The sequence below is a fragment of the Protopterus annectens genome, chromosome 17.part0 (genome assembly GCF_019279795.1).
Source record: "Protopterus annectens isolate FY-2018-M chromosome 17.part0, PAN1.0, whole genome shotgun sequence".
Classification (NCBI taxonomy): domain Eukaryota; kingdom Metazoa; phylum Chordata; order Ceratodontiformes; family Protopteridae; genus Protopterus; species Protopterus annectens.
This window is the reverse complement of record NC_056751.1, coordinates 664,790,376-664,812,875: the sequence shown is the minus strand read 5'-3', so window position 1 is coordinate 664,812,875 and position 22,500 is coordinate 664,790,376. Positions and strand designations below refer to the sequence as shown.

At 37.2% G+C, this 22,500-nt stretch overlaps 1 protein-coding gene across 1 annotated transcript in view; it reads left to right on the top strand.

Moving 5' to 3' along the window:
- KIAA1549L (KIAA1549 like) overlaps positions 1-22,500 on the top strand; it is a 1,927,305-nt gene that overhangs the window by 921,516 nt on the left and 983,289 nt on the right. The window contains exon 5 of the mRNA XM_044059234.1: positions 1-52. This exon is cut by the window's left edge and continues 168 nt beyond it. Coding sequence (XP_043915169.1) covers positions 1-52 — 52 coding nt within the window. The remainder of the gene's footprint in view (positions 53-22,500) is intronic.

Below are 22,500 nucleotides of genomic sequence, written 5' to 3'. Positions count from 1 at the left end.
TTAGCTACCCCATGGATTCCTTTTCCTGCCCTTTGGTTCCAGATAAAAACAGGTAAGTGACTTTAAGACTAAATGAAAAATAAAAAGGTTGTATTTAATTCCATATTCTGACTTTATCCAGTATGCTTCTAGATTTAAAATCACATCAGAAAAAATGGATTCATGTCATTTTACGCAAACCAAATAATTGCTTACAAGATGTGGACATGAAAAGGGCCTAGCCTAGATACAATCTGTCGTATATTCACTACAGATATAGTATGCAGAAGCACATTAACTTTTTATATTTTGCTATGGAGATATTCATTTCTAGGCATAAGAAATACTTCCTCATTTTTGTTACCACAGCATAGTATTTTTCACACAGACAGGACTACTTTTTTGACATTTTAAGTTTTGCTGCCTTACTACATTCTCTTCATAGACATCTTTATACTTAATTAGTACAATTGTGTGGTAAATTTTGAGTCCACAATAGATTACCAAGCCACAGTGTACTGAAAAAGAGAGTTCACTGATTTGGTGTAGTAACCACAAGTCCCCTGAGTAGGAGAGGCAACTGACCTTCACACTGTGTGAGGAGGAGACCCTCCTATGGTGTCCAGATGGTCTGTCAAAGCATATTTTCTTGTACTTTGTTTTAGGCACTCATTATCCTCTCAAATGTGTTCATACACTTGTCAGTCTGGTCTTGTAACATTTTGTGTTCAAGAAATTTAAAACACACAATTCTGGGACACTTATGATTTAAAAACATTTTTTGCAGGGGTCTTGCCCTCTTTGCATTCTTCACGTGTTTACGTTTATATACTAACACTATGGTCACACAATATCAGGGAAAAAGAGAAAACCCTTGATACTGAATAAACTCATTTCATACAACTGCAGTCTTGCTGTGCAGTAAAGATGACCAGCATGTAAATGATTCTGGACACTGACAATTCAACAAATTTGACTTGGCCACTATCCTTTTCAAGTAGTTTATATATGAATTTTCATAAACTTCCTGAATTTTACATCTTGTAGGATTTTTTCAAAGTCCATTAATGTGCAATTAATTGATACTGGGCTGTTGCATATTTAAATTACTGAGTAATGCACATGCTTGTTTGTAATTTGAAGACTTATTACAGAATAGAATGTGTTTCTGGAAAAAGATGCAGGAGTAACTGACCCACTGCTGGAGGGACCTTGTTCTTGAGTGTGCTACCATTGGGTGGGGTTTGGGTTGCATCCTCAGCATTAAGAGGTCAACATGGGTAAGGGGAGTCATACCAGTGGGTGATGTGCTCTGCCTTTGACATGCCATATTAGCAGAGCTAAAAATTAGATTGAGCTATACGTGATGGACACCAGGTAACTGTATTACTGTGCTTCTTACAAACCTGTGACTGAGTGTGGTGGTACCCAAAGGCCAGGTGTGACTAATGCCACAGTCAGACATCCTCCCGCCATAAACTGGTAGAGAACAAAGTCAAAGAGGTAAAAATGTCTTGAACTCTATTGTAGGTCATTAACAGGGATCTATAATGAAATACAAAGTCTTGGAAAATGGGTCTTAAATTATGTAAGATACAAAAGGATGCTAACCGACATTGTCATAAGGCAAAACAGTATAGAAACTAATAATATATTTTGTTATACAGGGCTGTGCCTCCTGCATTCCTTAACCTTGGAGGTCTATCCCCACATTCCTGATCTATTAATATACAACCTCTGAGATCTGACAAACTTAGAGAAACGCAAACGTAATAAGAGTTTAAATGAACATGTTTACCTTTTTCTTAGTTATCCTGCCTTGAATGTAGTACTAAATGACATGCGTGACAAAGCAACAACTGGTGTACAAATGATTACCAATGCAAAAGTTCACTTAACAGAATGTTAGCAAATCATTATGGGAAAAATTGTAGTGCTTCTGTATAAGGAGCACTGGGCCATGTTAGAGACCTCCTGTACTAGAGCGGACAGTGGCAGAGTGTCCTGTATGTGGCTACACCTAAGATACAAACATATTATTGTGGCAGTAAACAGAAAAGGAGCAGTTTCTTAAGCTCTAGAGTAAATTGGCTTTTGCAGTACATCACAATCACAACTGAGATAAAAAGGTCATAATATGATCGTTAAATCACAATTTTAAGTATGCAGCCTACTTTTTTTGCTAAGCTACTTTGGGAAGTGCCAGTGCATAATAACTATTCCCGGTATGGAGTTTGATGCCAGTTGAAGGATATCTCATCATCTCTGATGTTAATGTTTAATATATTGTGTTCCACCATAACCTGCAGGGTTCACTTGATATATTGGAAACCAGGTGTCTGTTTATTCAGTGTAAATGCCTGTGTTGTGCCTCTCGTAATATGTTCAGTCTTCAAGAGCTTCCTGCTGTTAATAAATGACAAATAAACACTAGAACTAAACTTCCTCAGCAGTGTTTGCTCAGTAGCAGCCATCCGGATATCAATACCTAGCAGGGTTGCTGTAATCCAGTGTACTGAAACATTAAGGGTGCAACATTTGCTTGTTCAGACATTAACAATACTGAGATGTAAGCCAAAGGGGCTGAGCTTGAGGTATACCTTAAACCTGATGATCTAAAAGTGAATGTAATACAAAAATATTCCCCAAAATGTAACTACCTATCCTCCTTTTATGCTTCATAAGTCAGTGACATCTCATGAGAGGCCATGTTGTTAAAAATAAATGGGGATGTAATGCTAATTTTCACATAACTGAATATGTAGGTTATAGTTGTCAGAATCATGTAGAACTTACATGCTTGGCAATGAGGAATTGAACTCTGGAAGTTTAACAAGATGAAATACATATTACCCCTCTACAATTCTCTTAACGTCCTTGCATTTTCAGGTATCTTCATCATTCTGTAATCCCTGCATGAACAAGACTTATGCAAGAAGACATTGCTGCTAGATAATGTTACTTCCATTCAAAAAGGAAATCATATTTTTCTTAACATTAATGTCCTTAATGCAAATTTCCACAAATACTGAAATTCCTTCTGTTTAACCAGTGTTGCGTCCTGTAGATACCGACAACCGTGACCTCTTTGAAGTTCATCACTGGGTAGTCATGTCCTTACTTTGACATAGGCATAATAACCTTGCTATTCCTCCAAGCTCATGCTGTTTAGCAGCTTCTCACCTGGGAATATACAAGGCCATTTACATATGTCTGTGACTGTTGGTTGTAGCTCCCATATCTTGGTCATAATCATCCTTAAACTTAGATATTAGGTGGTCTTCTGGATAATTTCTGCCATTATAATTTCAAGTGGGTAAAAAAGCCAATGGCGGAGGACTAGTGAATAGTAGAATTTTAGAAGCAGAATCAAGGAAGAATGCCGGGGTAAATTTAATCATGTCCAGTACCTTCAGATAAACGTGACATGGTTTCCTCAGGTTCAGATAGAAACAGAGAGATGAGTGGTAAATGATGGCTCTGTTTTGGATCAAAAAGATATAACAGACATCCACAAATTATCCGAAGGCAATTCTAAAAAGATGCCAGTCATAAGCTGGCATTTCCTGCCTGCTATGATAGTAACATCTTCAGAATGCATAACCTGTTGAACCACAAGTAGCTTTTTGAAAGTCTTAGTCAAAAATCCACTATAAATAGCTTTATACAGTAGTCTCCAATGTGACCCCGACTTGGGTTTTTGGTCAAACTATCTGGTCCTCCACAATTCTTTTTTCAGGTAAACCTATCCCCCTGCTACTCAGAAAGGTTAAGAAGGTATTTTCTATCCATGGGAGTACTATGCTGATGATTTTCACCCAATTTCTTAGACTTGCTGTTGGACTTCTTAATCTATGACTTTGTTTGCAGTCTAGAAAATGACAATATAATACTGATTCTAAAGTTCATTGATTAGAAATTTGTAGGTAAATGTAAACCATTGTTTCTCCCTACTTTTGGCAAATGTTGTCCTAAAAACATGATGACAGTCTCAGTGGACCCCTTATTCTCCCTCTAAGTAATGGCTACAGTGCTGCCATGGCTTTAAGTTGCCACATGTAAACATACTTTGTTGGAGTATTATTTTCCTTTCAGATGTCATCCTATCAAAATGTAAAACAATTAATAAAGGTACAAAGGCAATTCACAAAAAGGTAATTTAACTTTTAATACTATGATTACCAATCTATTTATGGTAAATTAGTTTTCTGTGGTGTCAAAACATTCTGGCAAATCATATGGCAACTCTGGAGGTAGGGATGTAACATTGCCAAGGTTGTTCTCATAGTGGATGAACACTAAGTTCATATGAGCATATTATTAGAAGGTGGAAAGAACTCTTTGAGGGACCATTGAACTCAGAGGGCATACTCTTCTTTCAAGATGTAGTGCCAGAAACAGCTGGATGGATTGAGTTCACTTCTGTAGATTCTTCCAAGAAAAACAAGTGGATACATTTATGTGCTGACTAAACTGTTCCCTGATGGCGTGGCAGTGGATTAGATGAGATCCAGGCAAACATTCTGAAGGCTTTTGGATATTGTTGGGGTGCTGCAGCTTACCCAGCTATTTAGCATTATTTATTTATTGTGTTTGTTTCCTGGAGTAGGGCACTGATTTCCATGGAGCTTTTTCAGACTCAGCCCAGGAGTGGTGCCTGGTTAAGTGACTTGCTCAGAGTCACAAAGTTGGGCAATGGAAGCTGACAGAATCAAACCTTGCACCACTGGACCACAGTAAACAGCTTGTTAACCATTCCATGATTATCTTATTGATTATCATATCTTATTACATGAAAATATCAGACAGCACCACTGTTTTGATAAACTAGAGTGGTGGTTTCCATTTCCAAAAAAGAGTGGACAGTGTGTTATAATTACAGAAGGACCATGCTCTTCACCCTCCCTGGGAAAGCTTACCACCAGTGATGCTCCAAATGAGATATCATATGATAGCATACCCTGTTATGCAGAAGATACAGTTCAGATCATTGTTGGGCCACAGAGCAGTGGATCATCTCTTTGCTCTTGCAAAGACATTGGGGAGATTCACTAATACAGACGACATGTACTTTGTGGAACTGGAAAAGCCATGTGGCTGTGTGCCCTGGAATACCTTGCAAGAAAAGTGCTTCAACAGTGTAGGATACAATGGATACTACCACATACTATTTGGTCCCTTCATTTGTGGAAAAAGAGTTATATCCATGTTCCTGACAATAAGATGATTATTTTTATGGCAAATGTAGAACTTCACTAAGAATGTTTCTCATCGTACCTTCTGTTCATGATTTTCATAGATTGAATTTCAAGGAACAGTTGAGATTTGAAGATTATAAAAATTGCTGAAATGTGGGTTACATTTTTTGGTGTTTAAATACAATGCTGTCTACTTTGCCTCTAGTAATTGTCAGCATGTACTGGAGAGTTTGCTACTGAGAGTTAAGTTAACTGGTATGAAAGTCAACACCTCTAAATTAGAGGTCATGACTCTTCCAAGAAAAGATTGGATTCTTTTCTGCAGATAAGAAGGAAATTGCTTCCCCAAAGAATGGATTGCTTCCTGGAAGTCAGAGAGGAACAGCTACATTATTGGTAGATCTTAAGTATGATTTGTTCTTGTTAATAAGTGGGTGTAGAATGGATTCAACAACTGACCAGCATACCTGTGCAGTGGCAGCAGTACTTAAAGCATTGTACTGGACTGAGATGGTGAAGTGAGAGCTGAGTCATAATGGACAAAGCTCTCAATTTATCGGTCCATCTGTGTCACAATTTCCTTTTATAGACATGAACTTTGGGTACTGGTAGGAAAAATGAGGCAACGGAGCAACATCAAATAATTATATTAAAGGATTAAACAAATATGTTAATCAATACAGTTTGTAAAAACTGGACTAGTAATGCATTAGATATCTTGCTGACAGCCCTAGGATCTTTCTGTGTATCACACATGGTTATAAAATTTACATTTGACACAACTCATGGTGCCATCTTTTTAACTTAAGACTAAAGACAGACTTACTCATCAATAAGCCACCTTTCCTAGACTTTACTGCTGGAAACTATGCTGAAATAATTAGTATTGTTATGAACTGAGACTGGAACATTATCTTCACCTCTATTGAATCTTGGATGCTTAACAATCATCCTGCCCTAAAGCCAAAAAAACTAAACTAGTAATTTTTACCCCTAGGAAAACCACTCCATTTGATAAAAAACTCTTCACTATACAAGCCCAAGACAATACCACTGTAGACGATGTCCCACACACTAAATTACTAGGCATTATTATTGATGAAAACCCTAACTTTGACCTACATGTAAACAATAACATCAAAAAAAACACACCAAAAGCTTGGTATGCTCTACAGGCTGAGGCACTAATACTTTCTTAGCTTCTCTAGTAGACAAACCCTTGCAACTACCTTTTTATTACCCTCTCTCCTTTATGGTGCCCTTCTCCTCACTAATATCCAAAATTCTACAAAATCCAAACTTGATATGTGTTACAACAGAATAGCAAAATTTGCCACCAAGGCCAAATTCTTATCCCCCCACTGTAAGTCACTGATACAATTAGGGTAGCTGGAACTCCCCCACCATCTCTCATTCACCCAACTAACTACAGTGCACAAAATCATCTACAGACCCACAGACTATCCTGCTCTCTGAACTCTACTTGCCAAATTACCAACCCAACAGGCATCTAAGATCTGAAAATCATCTACTTCTAAAAGTTGATAAGCCTACCTTACCTGCTGGTCAACTTCTCTATTCCTTCACCATCGCCAAACTATGGAACTCACTTCCACCTTCTATAAGAAACATAGGCAGCACCGCCACCTTCAAACAAATACTGAAAAATCATCTCAATTCTTCCTGGCTATGTTTCCGCCCTATAACCTAACCTCTTCACTTTTCTTATATGATTACTAAACTCCTATGTCTTTTGCTACTAGTGACTGATGATCTTTCTCCATATTTATTTTTATCTTCACTTGTTGATATTGGTACAATAATACTGATTAATATATCTGTTTATACCGCTCTGATTGAATTAATTGAATTCTGCTTTAATGTATGTTTTCTGTATATATTACTGTAATCAAACAAACTAGATTCTACTTTTATGTATATATTCTGTATATGTACTGTATTTACTATCTGTAACACTATTTCTACTTCTGCACCAATTAATGTTTATATTTTTTTCTGTATCTATGTTCTTGTTGGAGCTTTTCTCCCCGGGCCTCCACTGAAAATGGGCTCTTTTAGGCCCAGTGGGCTTTCCTGATAAACAAATGCAATAAATAATTACATTATCCTGAATGACATAAATAAATGTAATCAAAATATGATCCATGGGCTTTATCATATAAATACAGACTGGGATAATATCCTCAATGATCTAAATACATTTGCTCAGGATATGATCAGTGGGCTCTATGATATGAATAGAGACTAGGATACTACCGTGACTCCAACCATCCATCAATAACCCCCTTTTTTCCTTTTTGCATATGGGGTTGAGGTGTCACTTCAGCAGTGACCATCAGCTAGAGCAAATGTACGCAATACAGAGTGGCTAGCCATATTACTGCCCTTAATGACCCAAGTAAATTTGCTCAATATATGATCAATGGACTGTTTGATATGAGTAAGGACTGGGATATTATCCTTAATAATCTAAATAAGTATGATTAGGGTATGATCAGCAGGCCCTGTGATATGAAAAGAGACTGGGATGCTGTAAATGATCGAAATAAATTTGCTCAGGACATGATCATTGGGCTTCGTGATATAAATAGAGACTGGGATTATATAAGGACATGATCAATGGGCTCTGTGATATGAATAGAGACGGGGATGCTATAAGGACATGATCAGTTCACTCTGTGATATGAATAGAGACTGGGATACTATAAAGACCTGATCAATGGGGTCTGTGATATGAATAGAGAATGGGATGCTATAAGGACATGATCTGTGGACTCTGTGATATGAATAGAGACTGGGATGCTATAAGGACCTGATCAGTGGACTCTGAGATATGAATAGAGACTGGGATGCTATAAAGACCTGATCAATGGGCTCTGTTTTATGAATAGAGATTGGGATGCTATAAGGACATGATCAGTGGGCTCTATGATATGAATAGAGACTGGGATGCTATAAGTAAGCTAAGTAAATTTGCTCAGGAAATGGTCAGTAGGTTCAGTGATATAAATAGAGACTGGGATGCTATAAGTAAGCTAAATAAATGTGCTCATGACATGTTCAGTAGGCTCTGTGATATTGTTAACTTCTATTGTCATGAATGCATTCTGCTAAGACAAATGTATCAATAACATGAACAAAAAACATTTAGTGAGTTGACAAAATGTATAAGATATAGACAATAAGTATATATTAAACAAGATCAAGAAATTAGTCTTGTTTTGTCATACCTTCCATGCCTAATGAAATTCATATTTTGATCTCAATACTTGGGTATTATTTCAGTTTTTCTGAAAATTGAAATGGAAGCGTAATATAACTGTCATTAAACAATGAAATGATCAACCAGTTGCTGGATGTAGTGACTATACTTGTGGATATATTTTATGCAAACATCAGAGTAAGCAAACGTTTCTGAATGCCATAAAACAGCTATAGTAATAGCTGCCACAAACATAATAAAAAAGTTTCTTTAATTGTAAAATAAAAATTTGCAGAAAAAATGTTTTTCAGACTTCAGAGAACAAAGATATGTGTCAGAATGGGGTTTCTCATTACGTGTCTACTCGCATAATACCAGGGAACCACAACACCAAGCAGAAACACCCAACATTCCAAAAAGGCTGAAAACTCAAACAATATGCTTTTTTGATGAGGAGGGGCAACCCCTGCACCCCATGTGGGATGGGAAGCCCCCTTTACCTCTGAACATCTATAAATCAATTCTACAGTCACACAAATATGAAGAAGGGAAAAAGCTCCCAAAACAAAAGGAATCATTGCTGACACACACTAAAAGATGCAATGACAGCTATTTACTATTTGACGTAGTAACGTTTTGTTCATCAGCATCTTGTGATTCACACACTTGACACCTGGGAATTTGATCTCTGCCAGCTGTAGATGGAAGTGTGAGACTGTCATAGATGCACACATATAACATCAGTCACAAATAAAATGTAAAACTCAAGTTTCAAGGTCATATCTTAAATTATGCTAACTGAGAAGGCCATTTTATTGTCTTTCTAAGTTATCCATTAGTGTTCCAAATCTAGCAATATGTCATTTGTCAAAAAATATATGTAAATTACAATTAAAAAAATAGATCAAATTAAAAAAAAGTGATACCATCATTAAAGATCAGATTTGATATGCCCAGTGGTAAGATGTCTGCCTCCTTGTTTTAGGGTCAGGTGTTCAATTGGGACCTCCAGCCATTACCTCTGTTGAATTTGTATGTTTTCCATGTCTGTTTTTTTATCCTATATAAACTGTTTGGTTGTTTATTTTATGTGAGCCTGAAACTTGGAGAATCATGGTGGTTTGTGTTTTTTACTATTATTGGACTTTCTACTTTGCCTCTGCGATTTTTACCAGGAATATAGCAGCTAAAGCTAATGACATTATTAAGCTGGACTATGTACCACATAATTTTCACCAACATGGAAGTGACTTTTGTACAAAGTTTACTGGTATTCTAAATGGAGAGATCAATCCATTGCTTAATAACATCGAAGTAAGCAATGACTCTGTACAAACTAATATTGATATAATTACTTTAAAAAACAAGTTGCATATAATTGAGAATAACTAATTTAAACTGGAGAGACTGCATTTTCAAAACTTTTATCTGGATGTCTGCATTAATGAAGGGATAGTCCCTAGAGGTCTTCATTTGCTTAAAATGCCTGCACAAGGCATCACTAATGCAGCACTTCTCAGCCAATGGCAACAGTTAAATCTTGAGACTAGTGTGAAATATATGAAACTGTTGGTGAAATTTTCTAAGCAAGAGGCTGAAAGTGTATCTGTGAATGCTAAGCAGCAATATGATGAACTGCTTCAGCAATTTCCTACTGAATTAGTGAATAAATATATGAATGAACTACTTGATTCCCTGGCAGTTTATAAGTGTAAATTGTGCAAAATAAAACAAAATAAACTGCTGCAGGATAGGTCTGATTTTCAAGCTGGAAATGTATTCAAATGGCCATGTAACACTGAACAGTTCACTGTGAACACTGCTGTCAATCAACAGGCAGCTCCAGCTACTAACCCAATCCATGATCGATATGATGGTGATAGCTTGAATTGACCAATGGAGACAGAATAAGAAATGATGATATCACTCCACTCATTCAGAATGATGCTGAAGGGGAGGAGGTACAGAAGGAACTTGGTGCCAGAAGGAAGACACTGCAAGTAACAGCACAGGTTCATAGAGCTCAAAATAATACAGAAACTGACTTTAATTTGAGCAATTCACGTTCTATGCCCTCTCATTTTTTACAACAGCAGTTAAATAAATTTTCCCCTTCCTGTCAAGGACTCTACAAAAGTAGAGACAAAACAATGTTCCAGAAGCAGGAACCACTTCAAGAGGAAAACAGAAAGTGAAACAACAGGAACACCCATGTTGACGAAAGCATGGGGCTTGAACAAGAATTTTTAATTTGGAACTTTTTATGTTTTAAACTGACTCTGAAATTTCATTGTTGAATAGAGATTTATCATTTATTCCAACACAGACCACAGATCTTACTGAGGCAATTTTACACTTAAAGATATTCACATGCAATTTAATGTTGACACTGTTATTTAAAGGAAATGATAGTAAACTTAACAGTGAGATGTGTTTTAAGAAACCAAGCACTTATGTGCCTCTGCTTAATGTGCTTAATCCAATATTAAATGCATTTGAGAAATTATGTATAGAAGATTTTTATAAAATTGATGTTGGGCAGAAGAATAAGAACAAATATAATTTGTCAAAAGCTGAATAGCACTGAAAGAACTTGGAAAATAATGTTAACATCATTGTGAGACCTCTGATAAATGGGGTCTAGTTGTGATTTTCGACAGTGTTAGATACACAGCAGATATGTTAAATATGTTGGCTGATCAAGCGTTTTATGAAAAAGTTAATAAGAGATGTGTAGACAACATGATTCAGAGTGTTTATGATGTCTTAAACATGCTGTTTAAATCTGGTATCATAGATAAAAGTTTGCATGATTTTTTTTTGTTACACATTCCCTTATTCCTGTCATCAACAGCCTTCCTAAGCTGCATAAAGACCCTGTTCATCCCCATTTTAGATCCATAGTCGCAGGTCATGACTGGTGCACTGAACCAATATCTATTATTCTTGAAAAACAGCTGAGACCTATTCTTAACACTATTTCACGTGTTAAGAGATACTAAGCAGTTTTTAGAAGACGTGTATGATTATACTTGTAGCTCACAAAGCACATTTTTGCTAGTTACAATGGATGTATTTCCTCTCTTTACTGTAATTCCTAATGACATGGGTATAATTTGTGTTAAAAAGATTTTGAGTGATTTTGATGAAACTAAAATCAAATTAATTTTAGTGCTATTAGATACGGTATTAGTGAATAATGGGTTTTATTTGACAATAAATTTTATTGGCAGAAGCATGGGGTATGGGCACATCTTATGCCAATAGCTATGCCAGTGCTGTCATGGTGACCTGGGAACAGGAATCAGTGATCAATGGTGCATATAAGGAGTTTATTTCATTTTATCACAGATTTGTGGATGATTTGTTTATTTTGTGGAGTAGGTCCACTGAACAGTTTCATGACTTTATGGACTATATTAGTAGTGGTACAACATATGTATAAGTTTCTTCTGAAACATCTAGTCCAAGTATACATTTTCTAGATGTGAACATAGGTTAGAATGGTGATGGTATTTATACAAATGTGTTAATAAAACCATGCTATCATAACCATCTTCTTTGGGTCCCTGTCAGATGAACGAAAAATTTAAATCTAGAGTGCTGAAAGCATCGAAAATACAATATATCGGTGTGTTTTGTGAGATCGCAAAACAGTGAAGATCGGAAAATTTGTACTTTCTTCACTGTTGTGCGATCTCAGAGTTGGTATATATAATTAGCAGGGGGGTGTGGGTAAAGGTTTCAATATTATGGAATTTCGGTGTTTCCAGCGCTCAAGATTTTAATCTTTCATTGTTATGACATAGACCCTCTTCTTCATAGAGGAAGTATGCACCCACCACATGTTTTTAAGAATGTAATCTGCAGGTAAATGTTTAGGATGTCCAGGTGCACTTGAAAATCATTACCAATATCACACTAATAATTTGAGAAAAGCATTCACAGAGAGAGGCTTTCAGAACAAAGAAACTGCTGAAAATATTGAAGCTGTAAGGAAAGTGAGAGATACCAGTGCCAAACCCTATTTTTCCAACCAAATCACTAAGTTAAATGAGGCAGTAGTGCCACAGGATTCTGGCAAGGATATGAAGCTGAGAATACCCATGTTTTATGCAAGGGATAATGTTGGGTATCAGAGAGTTATTGAGAGACACTTGAACATTCTAATGACGGATGAAAGTCTTATGGGAAGTCTAGATACCAAACCAAGGTTTATATATAAAAAAGATGACATCTCTTAAGAACAGTCTTTGCTACTCTAAAACTCATAGAATTGAGAGAATAAGAGAACATTTCCCTGTGGCAAATGTGCTGCTTGCAAGTATATAAATACTACCAATGTGTTTTTAAATCCTGATCAAAAGAAACAATATACATTTAACATGTATGCAAACTATAGTTCAGAATACATAATTTATTTAGCTTCTTGCACAGTGTGTGCTAAATTTTATGTTGGGAAAACAGATAGAGCCCTGCAGGATCTTATAAAAGATCATGTTTATCATATTAGTAAGGGCAGCCACACATTTTTATTTATAGCCATTGGTAGAGTGTTTGAGAGTGCCAGATGTGATGATATTAGAAATACTACTGAACAACCGGAAGCCAAACGGATAATCAGGATCAGAAGCGACTATGGGCATGAGTTAAATGACAGAGTGCCCATTAAACCTAAACTAAAGAGTAGGCGTCTATGCAGATGAAGTAGCAGTACTTAGTGTAGAGTATTCTTGTAGCTACTGTTTTTAAAAGGAGTTTATACTCATATTAGACATATTGTTTTTATTAATTTTATATATTTTTTAGTTAGTGTGCATAATGCTATGTATTGTTAGGACTGTGCCTCTCTTTGAGTTAGGTGAAATGCATCATGCAATTTGTTAGAATATTTAATGCAGTCTTCTTTATTCTTGTTTGTATCTGATGAAGCAGTACAACCTGCAAAAGCGCCCATATCTTTATGAATAAAGAGATTTGAAGAATTGGAGCAGTCTGCTGTTTTTGGGTTCACTTGTGTACTTGGAACACCTTAAAACATGGTGGTTGACTGTGCACCATAAATTACCTACATTTCTTTCTGTTTATATATCTATTATATGTATATATTTTCTTTACATTTGTCATTGTGATCAGAGCTGTGGGTGAAAAGGGTCCACAAATCAACCAATTTACAAAGTAACACATGGCAAATAAAATGAACAAATTTAGCAACAACAGTACATAGCAGTTTAAGCTTTACTGTGGTGTATATTTACCACAGTCAGAAAAATATTTTACAGCTGTTTAATTCTAAATAGCATGTCTGGACACAATAGCACTACTTTATACTCACTAATACTACCCATCATTGAAAACAAAACTGCATTCCACAGCCTTTGATCAAAACATTTGATAAAAATTGAAAACGTGCAGTGATTCCTTTCTTAGAAAAAAAAATATTCAGTAAATTGCTCACTAGTCATGCTATTTGCCAAATACTGGTTCGTCAATTAAAGAGACAGAGAGAAAATGTGATTCATGGAAAGAGTAACACCTTAATATCAGCCCCTTACTATGTCTCTGAATCACTGACCTGACCACCCTAGTATTCAGTCTAGTTGCCTATGCTTCTCATTAGCAACCCACATGCGTGCGCACTCCCAGCCTTTCTCACACACACCCACTCATCAACAAACAAGCTTCTCTGCACTCAAATGCACTCATAGAAACACTCAGCTATACACGTGCATGCACAGTCGAACACACAAACACCTCCCCACACATGCAAGGTGAGGTGAAACTGGAGCTAACCAAGGAAAGACAAAAATATTTTACAATTTTTAATCTAAATAAGTGTTTTTGTCCTCAAACACACAGGACTTCATCAGAACAAATGGTAAATGTTCCCAAAATCTTTCAATAACCCCCACACAATCATCACCAATAATTTCTTAAGGAAATACATCTAAATGACTAAAATCAGGAGCTTCCCCCTGTTTCATCATTATCCCTTTCCACTTTGAATTACAGGTTTCTGCTTGTGCTATGTATAGGAGCCCTAACTGTGTAGCTCTGAAATACCCTTCAAATCAGGTAATCCTAATCCACCTTGATATAGTGGAAGAATCATCTTATTCCACTTGACTCTTGATGTCTTCCCCTCCGAGATAAAATCCTTCAGCTCTTTATTAATTGCTATCCACAACTTCTCCTCTGGTTGATGTGCCTGATCTGTGTATAAAACTAAAGGGACTAAAACATTTTAACTGCTTGTATCTTGCTATCCATATCTATCAAACAGAACTCTCAGTTTTTCAGTTTTTGTATTTCCTTTTGTTTAGTCTCTTCCCACATATCCTTAGCTGAAACACTAGAATCCTTTTTAATCCATATTCCTAAGCAATTCATTTTATCATGTCCCCATAAATATGGATATTGCTGAACCAGTACATGTGTGGGTACATAATTTACAGCTATTGTCTTTTTTTAAGGTTGATTAATTTTGTATCCCAAAATGATTAGTAAAAAACAAAATGAAAACTCCAGCAAAGCCAGAACTTCCACTGAGTGACCTCCCAAACCTCTTGTATCAGAGGCACATGGGATATAGGCAAATGACCCCATGAACATCAGGTGTTTCAGCTAATTGGTGATTCTGAATGCCCATGACTTGTTTCGTTGTTTTAACGGACAATTTCAGGCCAATAAAGTCAAACCCCACTAGCTGTGGATAGGCATATTTTGGCCTTGTTATGACCTCGTCAGCACAGCACAAGCAGAGTGTTTTACTAAGGATAAGAAACACGGGGCTGTTATACCCAGCTGATGACCATTATCATTAGGGTCACTGCAAAAATATCCCAAAAAACAAACTAAAACAATAAGTGAGAAGGTCACTAAAAACCCAATCAGTAAAAAACAAAATTAAATCTCCAGCAAAGCAAGAACTTCCACTGAGTGACCTCCCAAACCTCTTATATCAGAGGCACATGGGATATATGCAAATGCCCCCTATGACCATCAGGTGTTTCAGCTAATTGGCGATTCCGAATGCCCATGACTTGTTTCATCATTTTAATGGACAATTTCAGGCCAATAAAGCCAAACCCCACTAACTGTGGATATACATATTTCGGCCTTGTTATGACCTCATCAGCACAGCACAAGCAGAGTGTTTGACTAAGCATAAGAAACACAGGGCTGTTATACCCAGCTGATATCCCAAAACGATTTGAATTTGCCTCAAAACAACACTTAAATGTCCTTTTTCAGATTTATCAGGTATTGAATAATATTTGCAAGTAGATACAGCTTTTCTTGACTACCATACTAATTTTATCCTTGAATTTTGGAGTCCCTTATTTTCTTTGCCAATGGTTCTAAATATAGTGCAAATAAAGGGGAAAGAGGACACCCCTGCCTGATTGCTCTGGTCAAACAGAAATTATCAGTGAGGAATCCCCCATTTTAATTTTCACCTGTGATGTTAAACCAGTATTTATACTATTGGCAAATATATGGGTTCATATTACATTGTCGAATGATGACAATTTTGAATGCTCAGAAGAGTGAAACTGCCAAATATCAAAACTTTTATTGTGGGGGCTGTGCCCCCCACACCCCGCACTAAATATATATACCAACTCCGAGATCGCACTACAGTGAAGAAAGGGCAAATATTCCAATCTTCACTGTACTGCGATTCCGCAATCCGAACTTTGATATGCGGCAGTTTCGCTCTCCTGAGCGTTCAACATTGTTGTCATTCGACAATGTAATAGGAACCCAAATAAATGAACCTGCTGTCACTTTGTCTAGTAATAACTATAAATATGATAAATAGCCCTTATTTCTGTTTTATTAACTTTTAAGTGAATTAGAGTAGTAGTTAAAACTTTCTTGGGCTTTGTCTGGAGTTCCTGAGCAAACATGTTGAGATGTATGCAATGTCATTGATTAGCAGACTGAGATCATTAATGGCCACTATGCTTTTTGCTTCCATTCCTGCTCACTTCTCCCTCTCACAAGTTGCCCTACCTTCTTATCCTTGCCCTTGCTTCCTCACACTCCTTCCTGGGCTCCAATACAGTCTCCCCATCTTTGCATACAGCTCTGTTTAATATTCTGCACTGCGTCAGAAAACAGAATCCTTATATTTATACTCATTTTTACACTGGAGAGAACACAACTACACTACTATTCAAAAAATCTAATTAGCTCCCCATCAAGCTGAGGGCTTCTTTCCTTTCTTCTTAACATCTTAATCCCCAAACTTCTGTGTGACTTATCAAAAATTCCAATTTTCTGGAAACTGGCTCCTTAGTCATGACAGTCTGTTACTACACAGACATCTCTGTTAGGGTTGACACCTGTCCTGTTTTGAATGTGACAGCCAAGGACTGACTACCTACATTGTGCCCACATTACCTGAGAGAAGGAAGGGAAATGTCCCAGTATGTTGGCAATACAGTTAATATTGGGGAAAAAAATGTGGTTTTAGTTTTATACTGGCAGCAGCCTGGAACTTCCAAATTGACACAGATGTCCATAGGAATTGCTGCTGCTTCATGTTTTTTGCTTGCTTAGTCAGTGCAGATTTTTACTTGCCTTGTTTAGTTTCATGGTCTTTTTTTTTTTTTTTTTTAATTAAAAGTAACCATCCTGACTACCGGCTCAGGACCTGAACAGACCTAATACAGCTGAAGTAGGAGGCTGTTGTTCTATTGCCTTCTACCCTGCTCTCCATTGGCTCTGGTCCTGAAATTTACCACAGTGATTTGCTGAATTTCATATGGGGGAGGGGCCAGAGTTGGGAGGATCATTATTTAAGTTAATGGTGAGGTTGCTTAGTCTTGGAGGTCTCCTAAATGTTTCATTCATCTCTTTGTGAGAATTTTATTTGGGAAAAGTGTGTTTTTTAAAGATCTGTTCTGTACTGTAACTGTGTCACTCTGTATGATGGTGGACTGGGTCTGGCGGTGTGTTTAACTTCACAAAAGATCTGAGTGTGTTCCAGCTCTGCTTGCTGGCTTCCCGGTCATCCTTAGCAGTGCTGAGACATAGTGAGTAAGTGAAGGGAGCCCCAGAACCCAACAACAAGCTAAGGATCTGACCTGGCCAAGTAAGATGACACAAAAGTAACTGGCTCGTGCTGCTGCAAGGCAGGTCACTTAGCCACATTGGTAAATTAAATTTAAAAGATCAGAAATGAGAGAGAGAGAGAGAGAGAGAGAGAAAGAGAGACAGAAATAGAACAACAGGTTTCAAAATTAAATTTCTAAAGATTAACAAGTATTAAATTTTCTAACACCTTGCATTATAGTCTATTTATTAGAAAATAAAAAAGGTTGGAAGGTAAAATCAGGGACAGTCTGCAAATTCAGGGGCACTTAAAGATATATGTGTGGAGCTATATCTCTGGAGTACAAGCCAATACCAAAGGGCTTTGGCTGATTATGTTTGCAGATGTCTGCAAGATAGGAGCCATCACTGAATTCCCCTAATGACTTAGCCATCCTGCAGGAAGGTTTGTCCCAAATAAGTAACTGGTGCCAAACGTACCTCTCAGGTATACCTCATTGTGAGGAATGTTCCTCATATGGGGTCATAAAAAGTTCATGTTTCTCAAAGTTCCACGTTGAAAGCATCTGTCACACATTCCGTGTAAGGAATTTTTTTTAACTGACATGAGAAAGATAACAGAATCATATTAATTTATAAAACAAGCTTTTTTATAAATACAAATTGCACATTTTAGCCATCCTATGAGCTTCCTAGGTGAAGTTGTTAATAAGCTGTTAGTAATTGTTCCACATTACAAGAAGAAATGTTCCTCATTTTGGAGATGGAAGGTTGAGAGCTATGGTTCCAAAATCATGGACTGAAATTAAAAGCCAAAAAATGCATTATTATATCATTTGGAAAGTCATCTATTGCAGGAAACTACAACATTGACTATACACCTCTAAGAGTTGAGGCAATTTGTGAACTTATGTAGACAGTGGCCTAACTTTTGACCAACATGCATCCATTGTTGTAAGAAAGTCTTTCTATATTGCACAGCTTATAAACAAAGGGATTGTGTCTAGACTTAGGAATGTCATTGTCCCGCTTTACTCAGCCCTCATTAGGCCAGTCATTAAGTATAATATCCCCTTTGGCATGTATCTGTCGGGACACATGCAATAACTGGACTGCCCATAAAGGTATACCTTATTAAAGTGATACAAGGCCTAAACAATGTGCCCTACATGGAACCAGTGAAAACTCTGTCACTATGCTCAGTATCCTACAGGCTGTTAAAAGACGACCTACATCTGGCATACAATGCAGCACCCAATACTGAATTTACTGCACATCATCAAGTCAAATGGCATCAGAAATATTTGGTCTTGGGATGTAAGCCTCTTCTGCAGTATCAACAGAGCAGCTTAGAGGGAAATATATACCTTTCAGAGGATACTACTGCTCTGGAACAGATTCCCTATCCACATAAAACAAAACTCATTTCTGTCCATATTCAAACACAACTTGGATCTATGAATGGGTAATAGGAAATGTACCCTAAGACTACCCCTGTACTATTAATGGGCAGACACAGCTCCTAATTTTTTTATCCCATGCATGGGTCTCATCAGCTTATCAGAAAAAAGAATGAAATGAGAAGGGGGAGAACAAGAGAAAGACGAAAATGCAGTGGGGGGATAGAGAGACCCCATGAGAAATGTGAAGAGAGAGAGAAACGATTGTTTTGGAGAAGCAGAGAATGAAGCAAGGTTGGTAATAAATAATCCACTGTAGAGGAAAGTTAATAGAACAGCTTTTCATCAACATGTAGTTTTTTTTAACTAAGAACTTTAATATGTAGCATTACTGACTGACTAGCTGGCAACTCGGCAAGTAAAAATCTACTGCCAATCATTAGCAGACCAGAGTTCTGCTGTGGCGACCCCTAACCGGGAAAAGCCGAAAGACACAACAACAACAACTGACTGACTGTAATCCTCAGAGAGAAAAATAAAAAAAAAACGGGTGAGAAGTTCTGCAAAACCAGAGAGTGACCGTTCATAACCAGAGCAGAACAGCAAGAACCTTCCCAATCCCTTGGCAATCCAATCTAATGCTCTGGTTGGGGGGAAAAGCGCACAATAGCAAGAACCTTGGCAATGTAACTTAATGGTCTGCTGTACAGGATTACGACGACCAATTGTTTGATTGTATAGTGCTTGCAATTGCAATGTGTTCTTGAAATATAGGTGCAAAGAAATTCACCTTGCAAGCAACATGAAGCTAAATGGCAATTTGAGGACAAAGAGGTGAATAATACAATAAGTAATGACAGTCACTATGGCTATAGCCTTCTTTTAATTTAGAAAATGCATGTTAATTCACCCTCTCTTAGTCTCTTAACGTTTTAAGTTAACCTGCATAGTCCATGTTAAAAAAATAATAAAATGAGTAGTATGTTAACTAAAAAAAACAAAATGGCTTCCAGCCTCATAAATCCAGGTCACCTTCCACGTGCTTTCTCTTTTGAAGGCTGTGTTGATCACCTGAGGCAGTCCAGACTGGTAGGAAGTCATTCTCACCGCCTCATACAGCAGTCCAGTCAACACCCTCTGAAGTGACATTTCACTGCTTCAGAAATATAGGATATTCAAATCATCCCTGCTATGAAGTCAATGTGGGCCATAGGTGTGTAGCTCAAGCTAAAAGCATTGTATTAATCTAGATATATGAAGACATATGGGACATACTGGCTCTGTAGCAAATGCATGTATGACAGTTGAAAGAACAGCATACAGTGAAGTACAAAGGAAAAAAAAATATGTAGTTGACATTTCAATTGAAAGAATATAGCAAATAGTTTTAAGTACCTAGATATGTAAACAAATAGAAATAGAGTATTACTGCACAAATGGCATTAAAAAGTTCTTGGCAGAGTTCCAGAGGACATTTTTACCTTCTGTTATGTGCAAACTCCTAGGATGCAGTACATTGGTGATATTTGTACATTCATTTTAACAAAATTAGCAACTTTTACATTTACTGCAAAGTATTGTGACTTTTGTGTTAATATATAATTAACAGGCAGTGGGAGATGCAATGACCCCTGGAAAATAATTTGAAACATGCTTTATGCTCTAGAAAAAGATTCAAACTTTTTTTTTTGTAAACAAGCATACTTCTTATAAATATAATAATATTCTGTATACTTCTACTAGAAAAGCCAGCTTATATAACGTCCACCTTTTATAATTAACCAAAATGGTATTCTTTCATTTGCAGTTCATGCATTCCCTATGGAGTTGGGACCCAATAGCATTAAACTACTGAAAAATAGCATGTTGAAAAAAATTAAACAAAGGTGCTTGTTAAAAAAAAGACGCCGTTGGATAGTCAGAGCTTTGGATATGCTTGTGCAGAGTGACTCCTTTGAATTAACCTTTGTAGTAGCCTGGTATTGCTGTATTTCACACGAAAGTAGATAATTTCAAAGAAAATTATAATTGACTGAAAAAGTTTTTTTTTTTCATGTGTATATTTTGATACAATTCACAGAGGAATGATCCAGAAACCTCATTAAACAAATACCATTATTAGTGGAAAGTAAATGGCTATCATTTTCTTTTCATCACTTTGTGTCAGTTTATGCACTCCCATATTAACAAACTAATCTAAATATTAACATATTTGTTTTTTAAAAAAAAGTTTTCTACATGAGACCTTCTGTGAATATGTGTGGTACCATTACTAATGCTATGAGGCATGGTGACAGGAGCTGACTCTTTTCTAAACCAAAGCCAGGTACATCCCACTGAACGGCCTGCTCACTCAGACCAGATACTTGTCTCTTCTCTGCTATCCATTAAACGGCCTGCTCACTCAGAACAGATACTGGTCTCTTCTCTGGTATACATTAAATGGCCTGCTCACTCAGAACAGATACTGGTCTCTTCTCTGATATCCATTAGAGCTAGATGAGCAGTCTGTCCCTACCTGCACATTCTCTCTCCTGCCTTTCCCATGCAATAAGAACAAGCTTAGCCTCATCATACTTTCCTGGCCCCCTGACAGCTCCAACAAGCACCCAAGCTGCTAATCAAACTAAGTTTGGCTGGCTCATAGTCAGGGCTTTATTGTCATGTGCTGGAGAACTGACACAAATGATTCTAACCTCAGTGGATACTTCTAAGCCTGTAACCTCCTCTTTAACCAATTATCCTTAGTTCTCTTAAACAGTGTATAGAGAAGAGAGGCCAGGATGCAAATTTTATCATTCTAGATTGCACTTATTTAAATTTAACACTTCCTTGCATCTCTAATACCATCTACTATACTTTGTCATGGATTTTCTTTTGTTAGTATAATGCCTGTTACAACAAGTAGCTTTGGTTTTGCCCTGTTGTCTCCCAAATGAAACTCAGTTGTCAGTGTCAAAAGCTATTCCTGGAGCCCCTGTGCTTCCAAACCCTCTAACAAGCAGTAAGAGAGATGGAAATGGAAACTCTTCTATCCTATGTTATACCAGTTTAAATTTAAAAGTATATCACATTTCTTAACATGCTTCTGACCTTGTGGCACAGTACTGAAGACAGTCAATTAAAACTAAAATTCAAGCAATTATATATATACTAGTGGGCGCACACATTGCAATTCTATTTTTGAACAGATAGCACAGTACTTTGAAGAATAAATTTCAGCTAAAATTATTCAGACCATTACTGTAAAGAATAAATTTGGGCGGCCACAGTGTTGCAGCAGTTAGCGCTGCCACCTTAGAACAAGAGGTTCTCCAGTTCGATCCTCGGCTGGGGTGCCTTCTGTGCGGAGTCTGCATGTCCTCCCTGTGGTTGTGTGGGTTTCCTCCGGGTGCTCCAGTTTCCTCCCACATCCCAAAGACATGCTGTAGGTGGATTGGATACTCTAAATTGGCCCTAGGCGTGAGTGCGTGCGTGTGCCTTCTGTGGAAGGTTGGGCACCGGGCTGGCAATTCGACACAGTAAAACTCTGCTGCCGATCATGAGCAGACAGGTGATCCGCTGTGGTGACCCCTAACCGGGGAAAAAGCTGAAAGAAGAAGAAGACGACTGTAAAGAATAAATTTTAGCTAAAATT